General features: G+C 43.6%; 1 protein-coding gene across 2 annotated transcripts in view; it reads left to right on the plus strand.

Moving 5' to 3' along the window:
- The window catches only part of LOC126561294 (cell adhesion molecule Dscam2), a 28,459-nt gene extending 11,559 nt beyond the window's left edge, over positions 1-16,900 (plus strand). Inside the window, exons 12-24 of one of the 2 annotated variants that reach the window (XM_050217334.1) lie at positions 57-206; positions 357-839; positions 2,586-2,802; positions 3,010-3,405; positions 3,485-4,101; positions 4,177-4,338; positions 5,197-5,343; positions 5,486-6,193; positions 13,246-13,684; positions 13,754-14,160; positions 15,990-16,178; positions 16,242-16,416; positions 16,734-16,900. In XM_050217334.1, coding sequence (XP_050073291.1) covers positions 57-206; positions 357-839; positions 2,586-2,802; positions 3,010-3,405; positions 3,485-4,101; positions 4,177-4,338; positions 5,197-5,343; positions 5,486-6,193; positions 13,246-13,684; positions 13,754-14,160; positions 15,990-16,178; positions 16,242-16,416; positions 16,734-16,872 — 4,229 coding nt within the window. In that variant the 3' untranslated portion in view covers positions 16,873-16,900. The remainder of the gene's footprint in view (positions 1-56; positions 207-356; positions 840-2,585; positions 2,803-3,009; positions 3,406-3,484; positions 4,102-4,176; positions 4,339-5,196; positions 5,344-5,485; positions 6,194-13,245; positions 13,685-13,753; positions 14,161-15,989; positions 16,179-16,241; positions 16,417-16,733) is intronic. The other variant, XM_050217336.1, reaches the window with a different exon arrangement.
- Positions 16,901-17,787: the final 887 nt, after the last annotated feature.

Below are 17,787 nucleotides of genomic sequence, written 5' to 3' on the forward strand. Positions count from 1 at the left end.
ATTTATTATGGCATTTGCATTCGGCGCGATGACCGCTTCCGGAAATGGAACTCCAGGACCACGGTACAGTGTGGCGGACGTTAAGCATGGCGGATATTTGAAAATTTATACCGTTGACCCGGCCCAAGATCGAGGACCCTACACGTGCATCGTGACAGGTCCAAGTGGTGATGAAGGGCGCAGGGAGCTGCAATTAGTGGTACACAGTAAGTGTTGCAATCGACACACGGCCGCACCCGCCTCGACTATACGCGTCCCGCTTTGACGAGACCAGGCAGGCAGCGAACTATCACATTTGATTGAAACTAATCCTTTACTTTGCAATTTGCACTACTCCGCACCCTTCGTGTCCACAGGTCCACCCGTGATAGAGCCGTTTGCATTTCCGAAAATCATGAAAGTTGGTGGCCGGGCACAGCTGACCTGCTCGGTGTCGGCCGGCGATATGCCGATCTACTTCAGCTGGAAAAAGGACGGTGCCCCGATAGCGCAGGATTTGCACGTCAGCGAGAAGAAGGAAGAGTTTTTCTCGCTGCTCGTGCTGAAGGACATCACGGCGAGGCACAGTGGCCGGTACACCTGCTTCGCCACCAACACTGCCGCCCAGACAAACTACACTGCCGAGCTGCTGGTGCAAGTGCCACCATCTTGGACGCAGGAACCGCACGACATTGCCGTCGTTCTTGGGCATCCGATATCGCTACCATGCGAGGCGGATGGTTTCCCGCAGCCAAAGATAACGTGGTTTCGTGGCAAGGGCAAGCTGTCCACGGACTTCCATTCCATACTGTCGAAGAACAACTCGCTAAGTATCAATTATGCCACGTCACCGGATGCTGGTGAGTAGATAATGACGACAGCTGGTTTACCGACGGGTTTGATTTCGTCTTTAATGTTGCATCTGGCTGCGCATAGATGCTAGAGTCACTCAAACAATTAGGAAACAATTGCAGCACAGCAGACGGAAATGGTTGAGCTTTTCATTCATATTTTTAGTGATAGCTATAAGGACGACATTATAATTGAATCATAATTGAAGCATTTTCCATCTTGAGTCACATAATTGAAGTACATGATATCTATTAAAGGCTAGGTTCATTTAAGATTGCGTGTATCTTTGCTGTTACGAAGAAATTCTACGAGTTTTCCGTTGATACCGCCCATCAACCGGCAAACAGCTACATCAGTCACTGTTCTAGTCAGAAATTTCCACCAATTCTTGATATGTATTGTCCAATATCGCTCTACTGAGCGGATTTCAGGACGATTTACGGACGGACTTTTTTATATTGCAGCTCGTCCCTGCTATAATGGCAGCTTGCTGGATCAGGCCAAAGCATGGCGGGATCAACATGAGACCTCATAAATGACAAAACTCGTTTGTTATGAAGAAACCACACACCACTTCTTATACAAATCCGAATTCATGTTCTTATTCGTCACAAACGCGGTTTTTTTTTTTCGTCACATGAGCAAATTCCTTGCCAAATAATAATTTTTAAACAAAATTGAAACTGATGGGGACCTTGCCGCGAGCATATAAATTTTAACCCCCAGGATTTGTTTAAAATCGGCTTTCACGTTGGTTTTATCGTCGATCTAAACGCGGTTTGGTTAGCACATGATAGCTTCCGAGCCCGGTTTCTGGGCTTTATTTGTTGTTTCAAGTTTCGATCGGGATGTTTACTTGCTCGAAAACACTTAAAACCTTCTCGGAGTCCGATTCGTCCGAGTTGTTTGGGAATGCTTGAAAATTTTCCGAATGACTCTCAATCGCAGTTGACGATTCACGGTTCCACTCCGTCGCTTAATCCAGTCGTCTGTGTTTCCTTGTACTTTTTAACCACTCGCGCAACAGTCGTCCACATAGGGAAACTTAAACGTTTTTTCAACTTCCGAGATGACACTGACGTATTATGCAGATAGTATCCATTCCGTCTAGGGCCTCCAAACGCCTTGATCCACTAATATGCCATTAGATGGCTGTGGGAGACCTATAAGGTCGTTAAGCAAAGAAAAGAAGAGAACTGTTGGAATATTTTGTATGTGCTTGGAGCATTCCACGTTCCTCATTGAACAGAAATTAAAATAGACGGACGTTCCTCTACAGCACCATGAGGGAATCGAGTAGAAATTATCCTTACTGTATTTTCCAAAGGACCAAAAAAAATTGTACATAATTTAGCAACCAAACAAAGGTAGCCCATCCATTCCAATAGTTATGCATTCAACGAAGCTGTAACGAGATACGTAATGTGAAGTAAGCGATATACAGTTTAATTATTGATTCAACAATCATAAATGCGAAACTATCGAAGCAGACAGCTTCTGCTAGTTGTCTATTTTCACCGAATATACTTCTGTGGAACGGAATACCGAAGGGTATTTCGTACAACCATCCTTCCAGGAATTTTTTACAGTCAATTTTTACGGCACATAATTTGCTCGCAAAACAGACCAGACCCGTGCTGTATGCTGTACGATTTTTGAATGCATTATTTTCCTCACTCAAATTATTATTCATCGAAAACAACGCCTTTTTGTTTGCGCTTTCCCAACACGGCCGCTCATCCCCCCCACCAAAGGATACTATATGTGCGAGGCAGCGAACGGGATTGGCAACAGTCTGAAGAAAATCATCCACATCGACGTGAACGAAGCGGTCCATTTCGATACGCCGGTGAAGAACGTATCCGCCCGCCGGAACGATGCCGTCATGCTGGAGTGCCTGGCGCTCGGCGATGAACCAATCAACATCATCTGGACGCACAAGAACCAGCGGATCGATTTCAACAACTATCGGTAAGGTCGGCTGCCGATGATGCAAAGTGTGGCGCGAACCACACATACACGCACATACGTCACTTAACGATCGTTCCGGAATGGAAATTATTCCCTTTGCGCCATTTTGGCCGTTTTCCATTGGCTAGTGTGCGATGGTGTTTTTTAGCCATCACGTTCGATGCGTTGCTCTATAGATATGGCTTTTGCCTGTTTTTATTTGTCCAGGTATAACATTATCGAAATGAAGGAAAGTGTTGGCGTGCGATCGCAATTATCGATTAGTTTGACGGAGCGATACGATTCTGGCAAGTACGTTTGCACGGCGGAGAACCTTTACGGGACGAGCGAGCATGTCATCTATCTGGCGGTGCAGGAGCGCCCGGATGCACCGTCCGACCTGGAGGTGATGGAAGTGTCTAGCCGTCAGATACGACTTTCGTGGAAGCGCCCGTACGATGGCATGTCCCCGGTGTTGAGCTATCTCGTCCAGTACCAGCCGGTGCGTTTGGGCAAGGATCCAGCGCAGGATACGCACCGTTCCGGCCCAGACGGTATGATAGCCGTGTGGGACAGTCCGCTGACGGTAAACGTCACCTTCTCCAAGGTGAACATGATCAAAAGGTAAGAGTGTTAGGGCCGAGGGTACGTGAGAGGGTACGCGGGCAGGAGCAATGTCAAATTCAAACCAATTATCATTTAGTAGCATCGACGGCGGGGTGAGAGACGAAACGAGCATCGGAGGGTTGCTCCCGGCGAACCAGTACCTGCTACGCATGCTGGCCATTAACGAGATTGAGTGCTCGTCGTTTACGAGCCCACTGGTGGTGCGAACTCAGGAAGAAGCTCCGAGTGAAGCACCGGGCAGCCTAAAAGTCAAAACCGGCGCCATGGGCGAACTCGTGCTCACCTGGCAGATACCGAACCGTGCGACCTGGAATGGGGAGCTGCTCGGCTATACGGTCAGCTGCGTGGAGGAAAGAACCAACATCAACTTCATCGCTAATCCGAGCAACATCTCCAACACGACGCTCACCGTGCACGGCTGGGCGACAACCAAGACGAGCATCGCCAATCTGAAGAAGTTCACCCGCTACGCTCTGCGAATTCGTACGTACAACAGCATTGCACCGGGTCCTTGGAGTACGGTTGTGTATGGTACCACTTCGGAAGATGCACCCGAGGCCGAACCACAAAACGTCTCCTGTTCCAGTCTGTCGTCGCAAAGCATCAAGGTGTTGTGGCAGGAACCACCGCCCCAGTTCCATAACGGTGTATTGCAGGGCTACAAGATCCTGTATCGTCCACTCACGAAGAACAGTAAGTCCTCACATTTGCATCACATTCATCTTCAATCCTTTCCGGCCTAATGGTGCTTTCGTCCTCCCTCCCTAGACGAATTTGTGTATCCGTTCGAAATCAAGCGTACGTCCAACCTGGAAACGTATCTTCACGCACTTATGAAAGCGACCAACTATTCCATCCAGGTTCTAAGCTTCACTCTGTCCGGTGACGGTGTGGCCAGTGTACCGGTGTACTGTGCAACGGAAGAGGATGGTAAGTGGAGAAGACACGGGTGGGAAACGGTAACGGAGCAGAGCACTGTGGATGGTACGAACGACGTGCGAATATGTTTTAATGATATGCATTGCACGGGTACCGCCGCATCCAATTTTGGTGGCGACGGCGATATCTCAATTTCGATAAATTTCGAAAAGCTTTGATCATCGAAATGGGGAAATTCGGTTGAAGTCACGGTAATAGTATGTATCGCTATTCACTATCGTAGATCCTTTTGAAGATTGGAAAACCCTATTGCAGTTTCGAGCCTTATCGCTGTTCGTGGGGTTTTTTTTTTTGTTTTATATGTATTTTTAACATTAAAAGCTTAATTCTATAATTCAATTCCAGAACCATTTTGTTGTCACGTTCGTTCTTGGATATCTTGATTAATTCGGCTAAGCAGCTATCTACAGTAGTAAAATTTGTTCGGTTCAAGTGTAAAAAAGTGCTTCTGGTTCAACAAATCCACTGATTTTTTTTTTAATTTAGTTGGAGTCTCCCTTTTCATTCTGAAGAACACATTACCAAAACCAAGAGTTTAAGTAGCACACAAAATTGTGATAGACATTGTCATCAGAAGTTAAGGTAAACGAAGAGCTGAAGCATAGATCAAATCTCTACATGTGTTAAATATCCTTCAGGATACGACATTTGAAATGTACAAGTTGTGGATTAAGCCTTATGCGATTATAATATCCTCTTGCTAGGATTACCCACTGTAATTTTTTAAAGTTTATCTGTCTGGCATGGTATAAGCATTCGTACTAAACTCGCTATGTAACTTGTAATGGAAATGTAACTAATCCGAAACGCATCTACCATTTTAATCCGTTCCTATCATCATTCCCACAGTTCCCGAAGCACCCGCTGGCATCAAAGCGCTCACGCTGACGGCAGATTCGATTCTGGTATCTTGGTTACCTCCAGCTCATCCGAACGGCATCATCACTCATTACACGGTCTACGGCAAGGACCACGGCAAGAAAGGCTCCCCAAAACGTACGGACTTTGACGAATGTGTTGCGTCTACCGCTACCACTGTACATGATACTAATTGGAGGCTATTATTTCCGTTTCTGTGGTTTTCTTTTCCATTCGTCGTCGTGTGTCGCTTTTGATGATGGCGATATCTAATTTCCAGATAACATCGTGCGGGTCGATGAAACCGGACGACCGTCAATGTTCGAGGTGCGAGGTCTGAGTGAGAACAACAAGTACGACTTCTGGGTGACAGCTTCCACGGCCAAAGGGGAAGGCGATCCGACGATGGTCGTTTCGCAAACGACTAGCTCCCGGGCGCCGGCCAAAATTGCGTCCTTCTCGAGACTGCTCAAGGTGCCGGTCGGTGTGAGTCTCGTGCTGGAATGTGCCGCATTCGGCAATCCGACACCACGCACCCGGTGGCTGACGAAGGACCAAGCTGTCACCTTCAGCCAGTATTACGTGATATCGCAAGGCTTTCTCAAGATACATAGCGTGGAACCGCAGATAGCCGGTAACTTTACCTGCTCGGCGAAGAATCTTTTCGGCGAGGATGAGATACACTACATGCTGATAGCACTGCAGACACCGAACGTGACGCAGCTCTCGATACAGTACACGTCGTTCGATAGTTTGCGCGTTACGTGGGAGGTGGCCAGCGATGGAGGTGCACCGATCCAGGGGTACAACCTGTACTATCGCACGACCACCGGAACCTGGTCCAACGTGGCGATTCCGAGCGATCAAATGGCGTACACACTTAACGGGCTGAAGTGTGGCACTCAGTACATTCTCAAGATCAACTCACACAACAAGGTCGGTGTGGGCATGTTTACAGAGGAGTTGGCCGTGCGCACCAAGGGCAAAGGTACGTGAAAATGCTTCCCATAATATCTTAGTATTTTAATGGAGTCCCACTGGAGTACGGGAATTCGTTGACAGAATCATAGCTCTTCTGCTATTGAATTGTATTTTCGAAAAAAAAACTGTACTGCAAACTGAAGCCCAGTTTCAAATACCCAAGATTCGTTTTTATGGGTTGTCTGGAAGTTTTTCTAAAACTAAGGCACAGCAAAAATGTTCTACATCTGATGCCAATGAAAAATATTTTGCAATTCTCCAACGTTTACACCAAATGACATGAAGCGACTCAAAATGACAAACTCTTTTACAATACCTTAAAACCTCGTGTTCGTACGTACTGCTTCACAAAAGCTCAACTATAACAAAACTCTTTCTCGCAAACGAAGATTAAAAGGTCCATAAAAGATTACACTTACACTAGAACGTCACGTGCCGTAATAGAGTAACTTTATTACATCGGATTCCCCAAACGAGACGCTCCTAGTGATACGGAGACAGACCTCAGCATAATCTGGCCAGGCTAATTGTCATAAACTTTGATGATTCGGGTTACGATAAGCCCTGAAAGGATTGTCGGTTAGTATGATTCCTGCTCGTTCGCCACACCACACCCCAGGATTGTCCTCCCCCCCCTTCCCCCTTCCTTGGTTCCCATTAAAATATGTACACCTCACAAGAAGGCTTCTCCATCTACTGGACGGAGAAAACGTCCAGGTAGCTCTAGCTGTTTGCAACCAGACCCCGAACGTCATCCGGGTGCAAGTATTTGCATTCCGACTGTGAGAGCATTTGCACATGATAAATATCCAGCCCAGAGTAAGGACAGCTCGGCTGCAGCGGGAGTGGCTGAACATAAGTTTCGCTTATTTACATATACAAACAGCATAAATTGACAATGCATTCCAGAGGCATCCTGTGGGTGTTCAACCCTCCACAGTGCCGTGTTTCCGTAGCCGGTCGGGTGGAAAATTTTGAGATTCATTTTATTTACATCTCACTGGCATTATTTATCCGTGTCGCATCGGGGATGCGATACACGGATGAAGAAATTAGAAACTATCTTCGAAGAAATGCGAAAATTCGATTAGTGATGCAAATTGATTTATTTCTAACCGCAAACGCCACTCGTCCAGCGTTTCCCCTTCTTTCTTTGTGGGTGACGACTTTGCTATGCACATAAATGCAGCACGTCCCACCGTACGCATCACGCCCCATTCCAGTGCCACCACACGTCCTTACAAACGAAACCGATCCATTGTTAAAACTATCTCAACGAATCGGATCTCTACAACCCGGTGCAGATTATGGCTGTACCTTTTTTATGTTATTTTATTTGCATTTGCATTTTATACGGATGATGAAGCTTCGACCAACAGAGAAGGTTACCGAGCTTCGCATGCCCAGTTTCCGAAAGGAATAAAATTAAAAATATATCCCAATTCATCCGGACACGGCGCAAGGCCCACACGGCCGCAAGGAGAATATGCGAAAGTATGCACCCTGCCCGAGCAGTGCAATAATTATCCAAAGCGAATGGTATCGCAATTGAGTGCAACTTGCTGAGTCCAACAATTCGCACCGGCACCAAACACGGTGAACACGGCGCCTCCACTCCGTCATGGGTCCTTTGGGGACCGAAATGCGCCACAGTTCGACACATTTTCATTGGCACGAGCTCCGAAGGGTTCGTTGCAAATTGTGCAACATTTGAAGGAACTGTACACTGGGAGGTTTTTGAGATCACCCGGCTTTCCCAGTCGTTTCCCCGCTCTATCGCGGCCGCCTAATCTCTTGCTCGTTTGCTACCGTGCCGAATGCTTCGAGCTGGGATGCACAGCTTAACCCATCCTGAGGGGCCTCCGGGCGATAACAAAGCGGGCAGGAAAAATCTTGACACAGACGAATGATAAGCAAGCCCGATGTCTCTGTCATTTCCCTGCCTCTCCCTCACCCTCGGAGGAGGAGTGGACCAGCAGCATGCAAAATCCCCGGGCTTGCAGACAACGGGGTACAAGCGGAAGCATCCCGTGGAGCATCATTAAATGTACGTTTAATTATACACCTCAATGAACCCCAAACCCTAATGTGCACACAACTGCACAAACACACACATACATGGACCTCCATATGCAGTATCGCACATACGATTCCCCACAGAGCCATCTCCCTTCCCCTCGCCTCTCGCGGTTTGCTCCATAGACTTCCGGGCCCCAAATGACACACACGGTTCGCACCGATGCACACGTTGCTACACACTAGGAAACATAAAATCCTGTCCTTTGCATCCGGGGCATCCGGCAACCCGGCGAGGCAAGATCCAGGCTTACGAAACATAATACCAACCGTCCGAGCAACGAACGTCAGTCCGCCCGCCAGCATTAGAATAGGTTTCGGTGGTCGATTGCTTTGGTTTCGATGGGTGGGCGGCCGGCGCAGTTGAAGCTCGCTGCGGGAGGGCAAAAGACGGTCGGTGCGCTACATAGATACAATACCGTGTATGTGGTACGGTTTCCACCCAAATCCGACCAAACGTTTGGACTATTTATCGATCCTTTTCCCGGCCAACACCCGATACATTTAGTCGCACGATGAGGCACAGCTCCCGATGACGATGAGACATGATACGGCGGTGAGAGGCAATGAGGCGACTGGTACCAAGAGCCGACAGGCATCCTGCTCTGCTGTCCCATTTGCGTGTCCTTCCCTACGGTACCTTCGTGAGTGATGAGTAGTAGTCGTTCATCCTCCGCAGGGCCTTTAGTTGCAGTAGCAGCATCAGCCACACTACACTGCCACTGCTCTCTTGATGTGCCGATGTAATTGAATGGATTAATTTGACTATTTAACAACTAGACACAAACACACTCACATAGATTCCCACGCACGGTCGAGTGTGTGTGTGTGTGTGTTAGTTGGTGTATACGAGCGTCATCGGCACGAAATCCAATCGGTGTCGTGACGAAGCGTGATGTTGCAAGTCTAGCTGAAATCAGGCTAAATGATTTACTTCTTTTCCTTTCGCTATTTCATCAACGAATCGACAACGTTGCAATCCATCGGTCCATAGACCGATTAAGCGTCACGTTGCAGTTCGCGCACCGCTTCTACACACTCACCAGTACAACATTTATTATTCCACAAAATCATTCGGCCTCTCATCCGGATCAGCCCGTACGATGTGTGGAAAACGGCGAGCGGCTAACAACGACCGGGGTAAACTATAAAAAAATGTTGCCTCCGATCGAAAAGTGAGCTTTTTCTGGTGCCGCGTAGATCGAACCAATTGTTTAATGACAATCTACGGTTTTGCTGCGAGCGCTGATTGATGTCACGTGCAAATACTGTCTGACAAACAAGCGCACGCTGTAACGAAACAGACATTCTGGGCGGAATGAAACCGAAAATTCGAATCGATATCGACAGCCCATGTGTGGCGAACAATGTACGCGAGTACGTGTTGAGTATATGTTTTATAAATTTTATCGCCTTTTTTGTTTTTTTTAGTACATATTTGAAAGCAGCGCTAAACTGTTTTAGGAACTGTTTTTGTTTTCTTAATGTTAGAATACCTTTTAGTCCCTATTTACACCCAGTTAAAATTAGGAAAATAATAAGCTACAAGCTGAGAATTCTAGCGATCAGTTCCTAGGGGTAGCGGCCTCAATCTTTACACGGCAGGACCCACGCCCAAGACCTTCCAAAGTTGTGTAGAACCAAGGAAGAAAGAAGATTATTATATGGATGTTATTATTTCTTTATGTTATCGAGTTAACATATTTTCTAAACTGACCGTTTTACTTTTTGTGCTTACATTTACACGTATTTTTTCTAACGATGTTAAACTTTGACCTGATGCAGTAATAAACTGCTAATCTTTCCGGTACACATTCTACGGTATGACTGTATTACACGCACCGCAGTCTATCTCAAACGCAATGTCTATACCATTGATTTTCAATACGCACACTTCTGGACCACTAATCGCTCTATCTTCGGATATGCGTGTTAGTAACACATCCTTTTGTTCCGACCTCAAACTCTGCACATTCGTACTTCGGCAACACGACGACACATGCTCATATTTCTTACAGTTGAAACACTGCCACATACGCGCAGGACATGTCTGTGGATTATGCGATCTTCCACATCTGTAATACTTGATCTCCTGCTTATGCGCTCTGCTCTGTTGATGTAAAGGTGTAGTGCTTCCACGGTAGTGGTAGTGCACTTTCTGACCGACGCTTCGTTTTGGCGCACCCTTAATCGCCTCCATTTCCCTCCGTTTCTCTTTCGATGCAAATGTTTCATTTTGTTCATCAGCAGCTGCCCACGTTCTGGCTATATTTTCTGAACTTACTAATGTTAATTCCGATTCGCGTAGAAGACGTTTTCTCAATCCTTCGTTTAGAACATCAAGCTACTAGTTGATCTCGCCAGCTTTCCGCTAAACAACACGTGAACTTACACGATTGTGCGAGCCCTTTTTTAGTTCTTCTATGTACTCCACCACCGACTGATCCGTTTGTAGACAGTTTCTGAAGTTGAAACGTTCCACCACTACGTTGACTTTCTGTTCTAACTGGTCTTGTAGCTTAACGCACAGCTTCTCGTAGTTTACCGTCTTTGGATTTTCAGGTAACACCAGCTTTGATATGAGGCTGTACAACGACGCTCCACCCAAAGTTAAAAACATTATTGTTTTCTTCGATGGTTCGACATTGTTCACTTGGAAAAAATACTCATTCTTTTCAAGTACTCCTTGATGCTTTCACCCATGACAAATGGTTCGATTTCACCAATTAACGACATGACTAATAATTTGACTATTACGTTTGCTTCATCCTCGTCGCCAACTGTTATGGAGTTGGATGTTGCTCACTCAAGTGCTGTTTTACGACTGTTCGATTTATTCTCATTGTTACTAATACGTACATGTACTTACATCTAACGCTTACACTATACGCTTACATACTACCTATACTTACGACACTACACTTTAAATCAGTTGGAAGTTCAGAGTTGGGAGACAAAATATCCAGAGTTCAAATCACATCCAGCCCGTTCTTTCCTAGTTGAGAGTGACTATCCGACTACGGGGTAATAGTAAACATAGGAAGCCATTCTCGATGGCCGGTATGAACTATGAGGTCGTTAAGCCAAGAAAAAAAAAGATTCTCTTTCAATATAGCAAATATTGGCATGCAATACCATAATTTAAAGCTTGATTACCTTCAATGCCTTGTAAAAACTGAAATGTTCTTCAAATTTCTAACCATCGATCTGAAATGTTGGCTATTCCTTAAGATGGACACATTCACACCATCAAGTCATCTTAGTCTAACCCCTTCTTATTTAACGATGAGACCCTACAACCGTTTCGCGTGGTTGCGATACTCTTCACTTTGTAGCGCCGTCGTATGCTTTTGCAATAGTTTGACCTTGCTAGCTGATACATGAACGCCAATAACGAATTTGCTGCACTATGTTGCGATCATAGTACAACTCATAGAGCTTGTCATTGTGAGCGGCTCCATAATTGTAATCTTTTGCGTGAAGGAACCAAAATTCTTTCTAAGCATCGTTCTTTAAATCAAAAACATAATCGTTAATCTCGCACAGAGCTAATGTCTCAAAGGTGTATGTGTCGACTTACTGTCGGTGTTTTGAGCGGTGAAGCTTCTTTGCGTAATTCAACATCTCCAGATCTTTGACCCATGATAGGTGTAGTTGTACATGAATCCGTACAACATGCGTAAATCAGTGTTTGTTAATAAGGCCACTGTATCAGCATCATTTTGGGTTTCGAATCCATAAACTACAACGCGAGGTTAGGTCGCAGTTGCTGAAATCTTTTGTAAGCTTCTGCTACATAGAAAAACCTCGAACCAAGTGTTATGTCTATGTCATCAACTTATATGAGTATCTGGATTGAAATATTGTCCCGGATTATCCATTTCCAAGTATCGTATGGGGCGCTCTAGCACCAGCTTGAAGAGAAGACAGACTCTGTCAGTCATGTGCGGCTTCTAATGAATAAAGAGGCCTTCAAAATTTACCGCAAATTTCCAAATTCAATCCTTAATTTTTCGTATCAGACTCCTCCTTGTGTACCATGCTACTTCTTTGTTCTAGACACTTGTAACAATTTTGAATGGACCATAAACATATCCTTAAATATTATTTGTCCTTAAGTGCATACGTTTATTCTATTATGTTTCGATAATTTCGATAAATACGATAAATTCGCTGAGTTGAGAACAGTCTTCGAATGTTCTTCAATCAATATAAGGAATACAATGTGTCCTTATCAAAAATGACTTTTTGAGAAGTTTTGTTTTTTTTTAAATTCTAAATATTGTCTAATTTTGGTTTTATTACAACACAAAACACAAGTATCGCAAGATCAAGCATATTAAGTAAAGGTTTAAAAGTTTGATAGCTCATGGTCGTTAATTGAAAAATAAAACTAATCAATTAACGAACCCTCAGACAACTTAATTTTCGCAGAATACAGAGAACTGTGCATCTTTCTTTTTATTTGATACTAACATTATCAAAGTTGTGGACCGAAGGCTTGTGTCAATAGCTTCTTAGGGACAGTATGAGCTCACTTACACTCCATAAAGTAAATCCTGTACATGTGAAATCAATCGATTTTGTGGACGATTTTGCTCTACTCGTAGTTCGACAGACAGCCTTACTTGTCCGAAAACGTTCCAAATTAAATTTTACACCGGACCGTTCCCCAGCTGTATTTTTTGAAAACGGTCTTTTTCAGCCAATAAATTTAGGATTTGTACGTTATTACATTTAAATTGATTTTATTGGATGTTCTTTTGATGCTTAACGTTGCTTACTAGGCTTTAATTTCAAGGTTATTGTTTAGTCCTTCAACCATTGCCAACTCTTGGTCTAAGGGAATTTCTGATAGATTATGTGTTTCTAAAAGTACCATGTGTGGTGTTGTTTGTGTTTTATCCTGATGCTAACCAGCAACAATAAACACTTTGTAAATAACCCTACCATCCTTTCCTTTCTTTTTCTTTACTCATGAAGCTCCACATATACCGGAAGAGCGGGAGCTGTTCAATACCAACTCGAGCTGCTTGAATCTATTTCTTACTTCCTGGCTGAACGGAGGCTGTCCCATATCGCACTTTTCCATCGAATATCGCCGTTTGCACACCCCATTCTGGACGATAGTGTCATCGGATCTTTCCGGTAGCGATCAGCATACCAATGGAAGTATCTCATTCTGCGATTTTGTGCCCGCCACATGGTACGAGCTGAAAATTACCTCCAACAATGATGCGGGCAAAACGATGGCTCAATACAACTTTGCCACACTGACACAGTTGGGTGAAAAGATTCCCCCGCCAGAGTATAAGGCGATCCCGGAGGAGAACAATGACACGGATCTGCTGCAACAGGAAGAGTTCCAATGGCTACAGTCAACGGTGATGATTATCACCATCATTGTGGTAGTTTTAAGTCTGTAAGTAGCGGTTGTAGACAATCCAATAGCAGCGTGTATAAAGCGTCCCTCCCGTCTTTATCGTTTTAGCGTCGTTGGGGCAAAGTATCGTGGCATTCTGTGTTTCACCAACAATTCGGATCGGTACAGCACGCAAACGCTATCCGCCGATCTGAGCATGAAGGAGCAGTCGGAAAATATTCGCAACCAGCAGGTGTACAGTGCATCGCCGGTTAAGGTGATCAATAAGGAAGAGAACGCGGAGATGTACGAAATTTCGCCTTATGCCACGTTCAACGCAAGCACGGGACGGTTGTGCAAGGAGCCGAGAAGTCTAAATCCCTCGAATATAGACTATTCCTTGCAATTTCGTACGTTCGGACATCCCGAATGTGACTTAAATGCTACTGCCTATCCACTGCTGGAGAGTACCAGCCACATGCCAGGACATATCAAGGGAAAATCGAGCTGGCACAAGCAACAATTTTACAATACGGGTAAGTTGACTTTGATACTACTATTATGAAGCAACAGTGTCACATCTTCGCGCCCAAAATTTCCACTCTAGGGTTTCTATTTATTTTGTGCTGTAAAAGATAAACAGCTGATAGCGCTCGTTTGAAATACCAGGCGCTTTATCCTTAGAATAGATGCAAACCTTCTCTCAATAGTCGTAAAGTTATATATTTTAGGACCAAACTGAAACACAGGAAAAGCTGAAACTAAGTAAATATTTATTTTTGTACAAGCCAAGGTTTGCTACCATATTTTGGACAGCATTCTATACCCAAATATAACAGCTGGGTAGATTAGTCTTAGTTCTAACCACGATAAAAGGATCCTTTGACCAAATTCAATTTGTTTACTCAACTACATAGCCTTCGAGAGCGAAGCCTGAGAACAATCTGCTATATTTTCGATTTCGAGCCATTTTAAAAATATAGTTTGTGATTAGCCTCAAAATAGGTCATCATTGGAACTCAAATTCTTTCCAGCTAAAATTCTTTTCTGGTCTGCGAATAGGAAATCGTTTATCACATATCGACACAAAAAATCGGCTTTGTTGTAGTTTGAAAGCTTCAAACCACACGCTGTTGTTTCTGATCGATTGTGAGCACACGCGGCACTCATTTTGCGCAAAGCTTTCGCATGTCCAAATGTGCGTTAATCATATGACATAAAAGGTACTTAGATATCGACAGAGCTTCTGCTATCTTCATCAATGTTGTTTTAAGGTTATCCAAAACAATGTTATGGAATGTTCAACATTTTCTGACGAAACATCGTCTTTCGGGCGACCACCACGGCCACTTTTAAAGTCAGAAAAGAAATGCTGAGTTCGGGTAAGACATATCAAGCCATTTTTTGTTTGTTTGAACAGTGTATTTACCCTTCAAAAATCAATAAAGGAACAGCGCACCAAATCCATTTTTATCCATTCTTAGAACTATATCAGAAGTTGCTCCACTCAAAACATTATAACTCATCATCTAACCAACAGATATTTTTCAAATTCATGCATGTATGCTTTCAAGGTTGGCTAACATTGACAAAAATTGTTATTCATTTTTAATGCCGCAATATATGCCTCAGAACTACAATTTATCTACCCACCTGATATACAAAATATAAGTGGTTTTCAGAAATAAATGTTATGATCAATTTATTTTTTTCATTTCAAAGTATTTTTTCCCTTAAAAGGACCGATATCATTTTTTTTAATTTTTAGAAAAGAACGATATTCAAAGAGGGGGGGGGGGGTGAGAATTTATTTAAATATTAAAACTCAATAATCAATCTTTTAAGTATGTTTTCGACTTAAAAATTAAATTTTAGCTCATATGATTTTAAAAAGAGTTGATTTAAGATGTTTTCATCATATTTGACAAACAAAATAAGACATGGAAAGTTTTACAAATTGGTATCAAGAGACAATAATAACCAATGTAAAGTTTATTTTTTTCTAAATCGAAACTATGGCATCAATTGTTCCTTTAGATTCTTCACATTTTGAAGATTTGTGCGTCTAGGTTATCAAATTTACTGTTCAAATCAAATCCCAACTGTTCCCAATTTTCAAAGTCCTTAAAAACGGAATCATAAAAAAGGCAATAAAAAAGTCTGTTCTTTGGCTGCTCTGATCTGATCGTTTTAAAGTTGCTAGAACAGTTGAAAGCATTTTTTAATAGATAAGTGTTCGTAGTACGACCATCCGAGATTTTTTTTTTTGTGGAACGCTTCTTGAACTTACGAATCCAAGTAAAAATTGTCAACTTAGTCTAGCATTCATTATTTATCTCACATATATACTATACTTGTCTTACAGATGAAACCCCAATAAATATGCCAAGCTCGACGAAATCAATCGCTTCCAAGTGGGACGAAGGCGCGTTGCGGCGCATGGGTCAGCGTAATTTCGGCCCAAGCAACTACTCCGAGTCGGACAGCAGCAGTCCCATCAACGAATTCTCGAACGCACCCACCTTTAGGATACCATCGAAAACGCCCTGTTCAAGTAATCAATCAGTACTTTAAGTTTTTTTATAATGATAGTAACCTTTCGCGCCTTCTATTGCAGACATACTTCATCACGAATCCAGTACAGAATCCATCAAGGAACTGTCACCGGTGAGAGATCATCGGGCCAATACGCCCCGCCACGTACAGGCTTCAGCGAAGGGCCACTTTGGGCATCAGCTAAGGACAAAGGACAATCATTGCCTCGATATGCAACCATCTTCAAGTACGCACAGGTAGTTCAGGTACCTAAATCTCAGATCCAAAATCTAACCAAAAAAAGGGAGCCCTACTGCATCGGATCGCACATAAGCTGCGGCCATCATTATGTGCGGCCGCGACTCCTTGTACCCATACACGAGCGACACTGCAGTAACGTCTCCCGAACTCAAAATTGACCACCTACATAGATATATATGCCATACCAAAATCCAAAACAAAACCACAAAAATAAACCGGATTTGGAACACTGCCACCCAACGACGGCTACACACAGTTGCTGGCCCAGCCAGCCACCAGACTACTAGTAATCGCTTTTTGGCTTCGTTTGTAGATACCACAATAAGACCTACGTGACAGCGGCCGAGTTTAGCGAAACGGAAAGTGATCGCGAGCGGGCACTAGATCTCGAGGTACAGCGTGCCATGGAAAAGGCTATACGGCAGGACGAGTGCAAGTCGTCGACGAGATAGAACGAATCACAAACATTTCCTGCCAACTGACACTATCTCTCTCTTTCTCTCTCTGTCTCTGTCTATCTTCCTGTCTCTGGTGAATGCAGTAATGTCCTTTGGATCCTCGTTTCCCCGTTCCAATCCGATCCTGCACGGCAATGATAGTATCCTATCATTGCCGATCCCTTCACGCTCCATATCAAAACTGTATGAGTTTAGCCACTCCCAACGGCCAGACCGATCATTCATCGTCAAAAGTGTAGTTTCCAGTAGTGTAGAACAAACTATTGTCGTTATTGTAGCACAATACCCACATCATGAGATTTTTATATCTTCATTAAAGTTTAATAAACGGTTTTTTGTTTTACATTGAATGTAAGTCGATGATGATAAGATGTAAAGAGAATTCCATTGGGGGCCGCCAATAAATTGCGTAACGCTTGAAGGGGGAGGGATAATAAGGGATTATCTCTAACGTTACGATTTGTTACACAAAGGGAAGAGAGAGGGAGTCCACTTTATCTCATTAACAAAATCTGCCCAAAAGGTAAATTTGTATTGAAAAATCCCTTATTAGGGGTTATTAAGCTAAGTTTCTCAGCAAATATAGTGATCTTATTTACAATGCAGTGCATCGATCGTTTTTCGATGGGCGAAATTCTCCAATGTACTCCTTGAGTTACTGAAGCGATTCGATAGATCGAGGTAATGTAACTTTTTAAAGTTTTTGTAACCGTAGTTTCAACGATAATGCCTTTTTTTTATTTTGAGAGTATTACATAAATTCATCCGTCACGGCTTTGTTCACTATGAACTATCGATTCTGAACGATCATTTATGAGAACAACTAATATTATTTCGAAATAATCCATTTGATTGTCTTTGGACCCTTTATGCTGATTTCTCATGGTTTTGTGTACCATTTTGTACATC

This window comes from Anopheles maculipalpis, chromosome 3RL (assembly GCF_943734695.1).
Source record: "Anopheles maculipalpis chromosome 3RL, idAnoMacuDA_375_x, whole genome shotgun sequence".
Taxonomy (NCBI): Eukaryota; Metazoa; Arthropoda; class Insecta; order Diptera; family Culicidae; genus Anopheles; species Anopheles maculipalpis.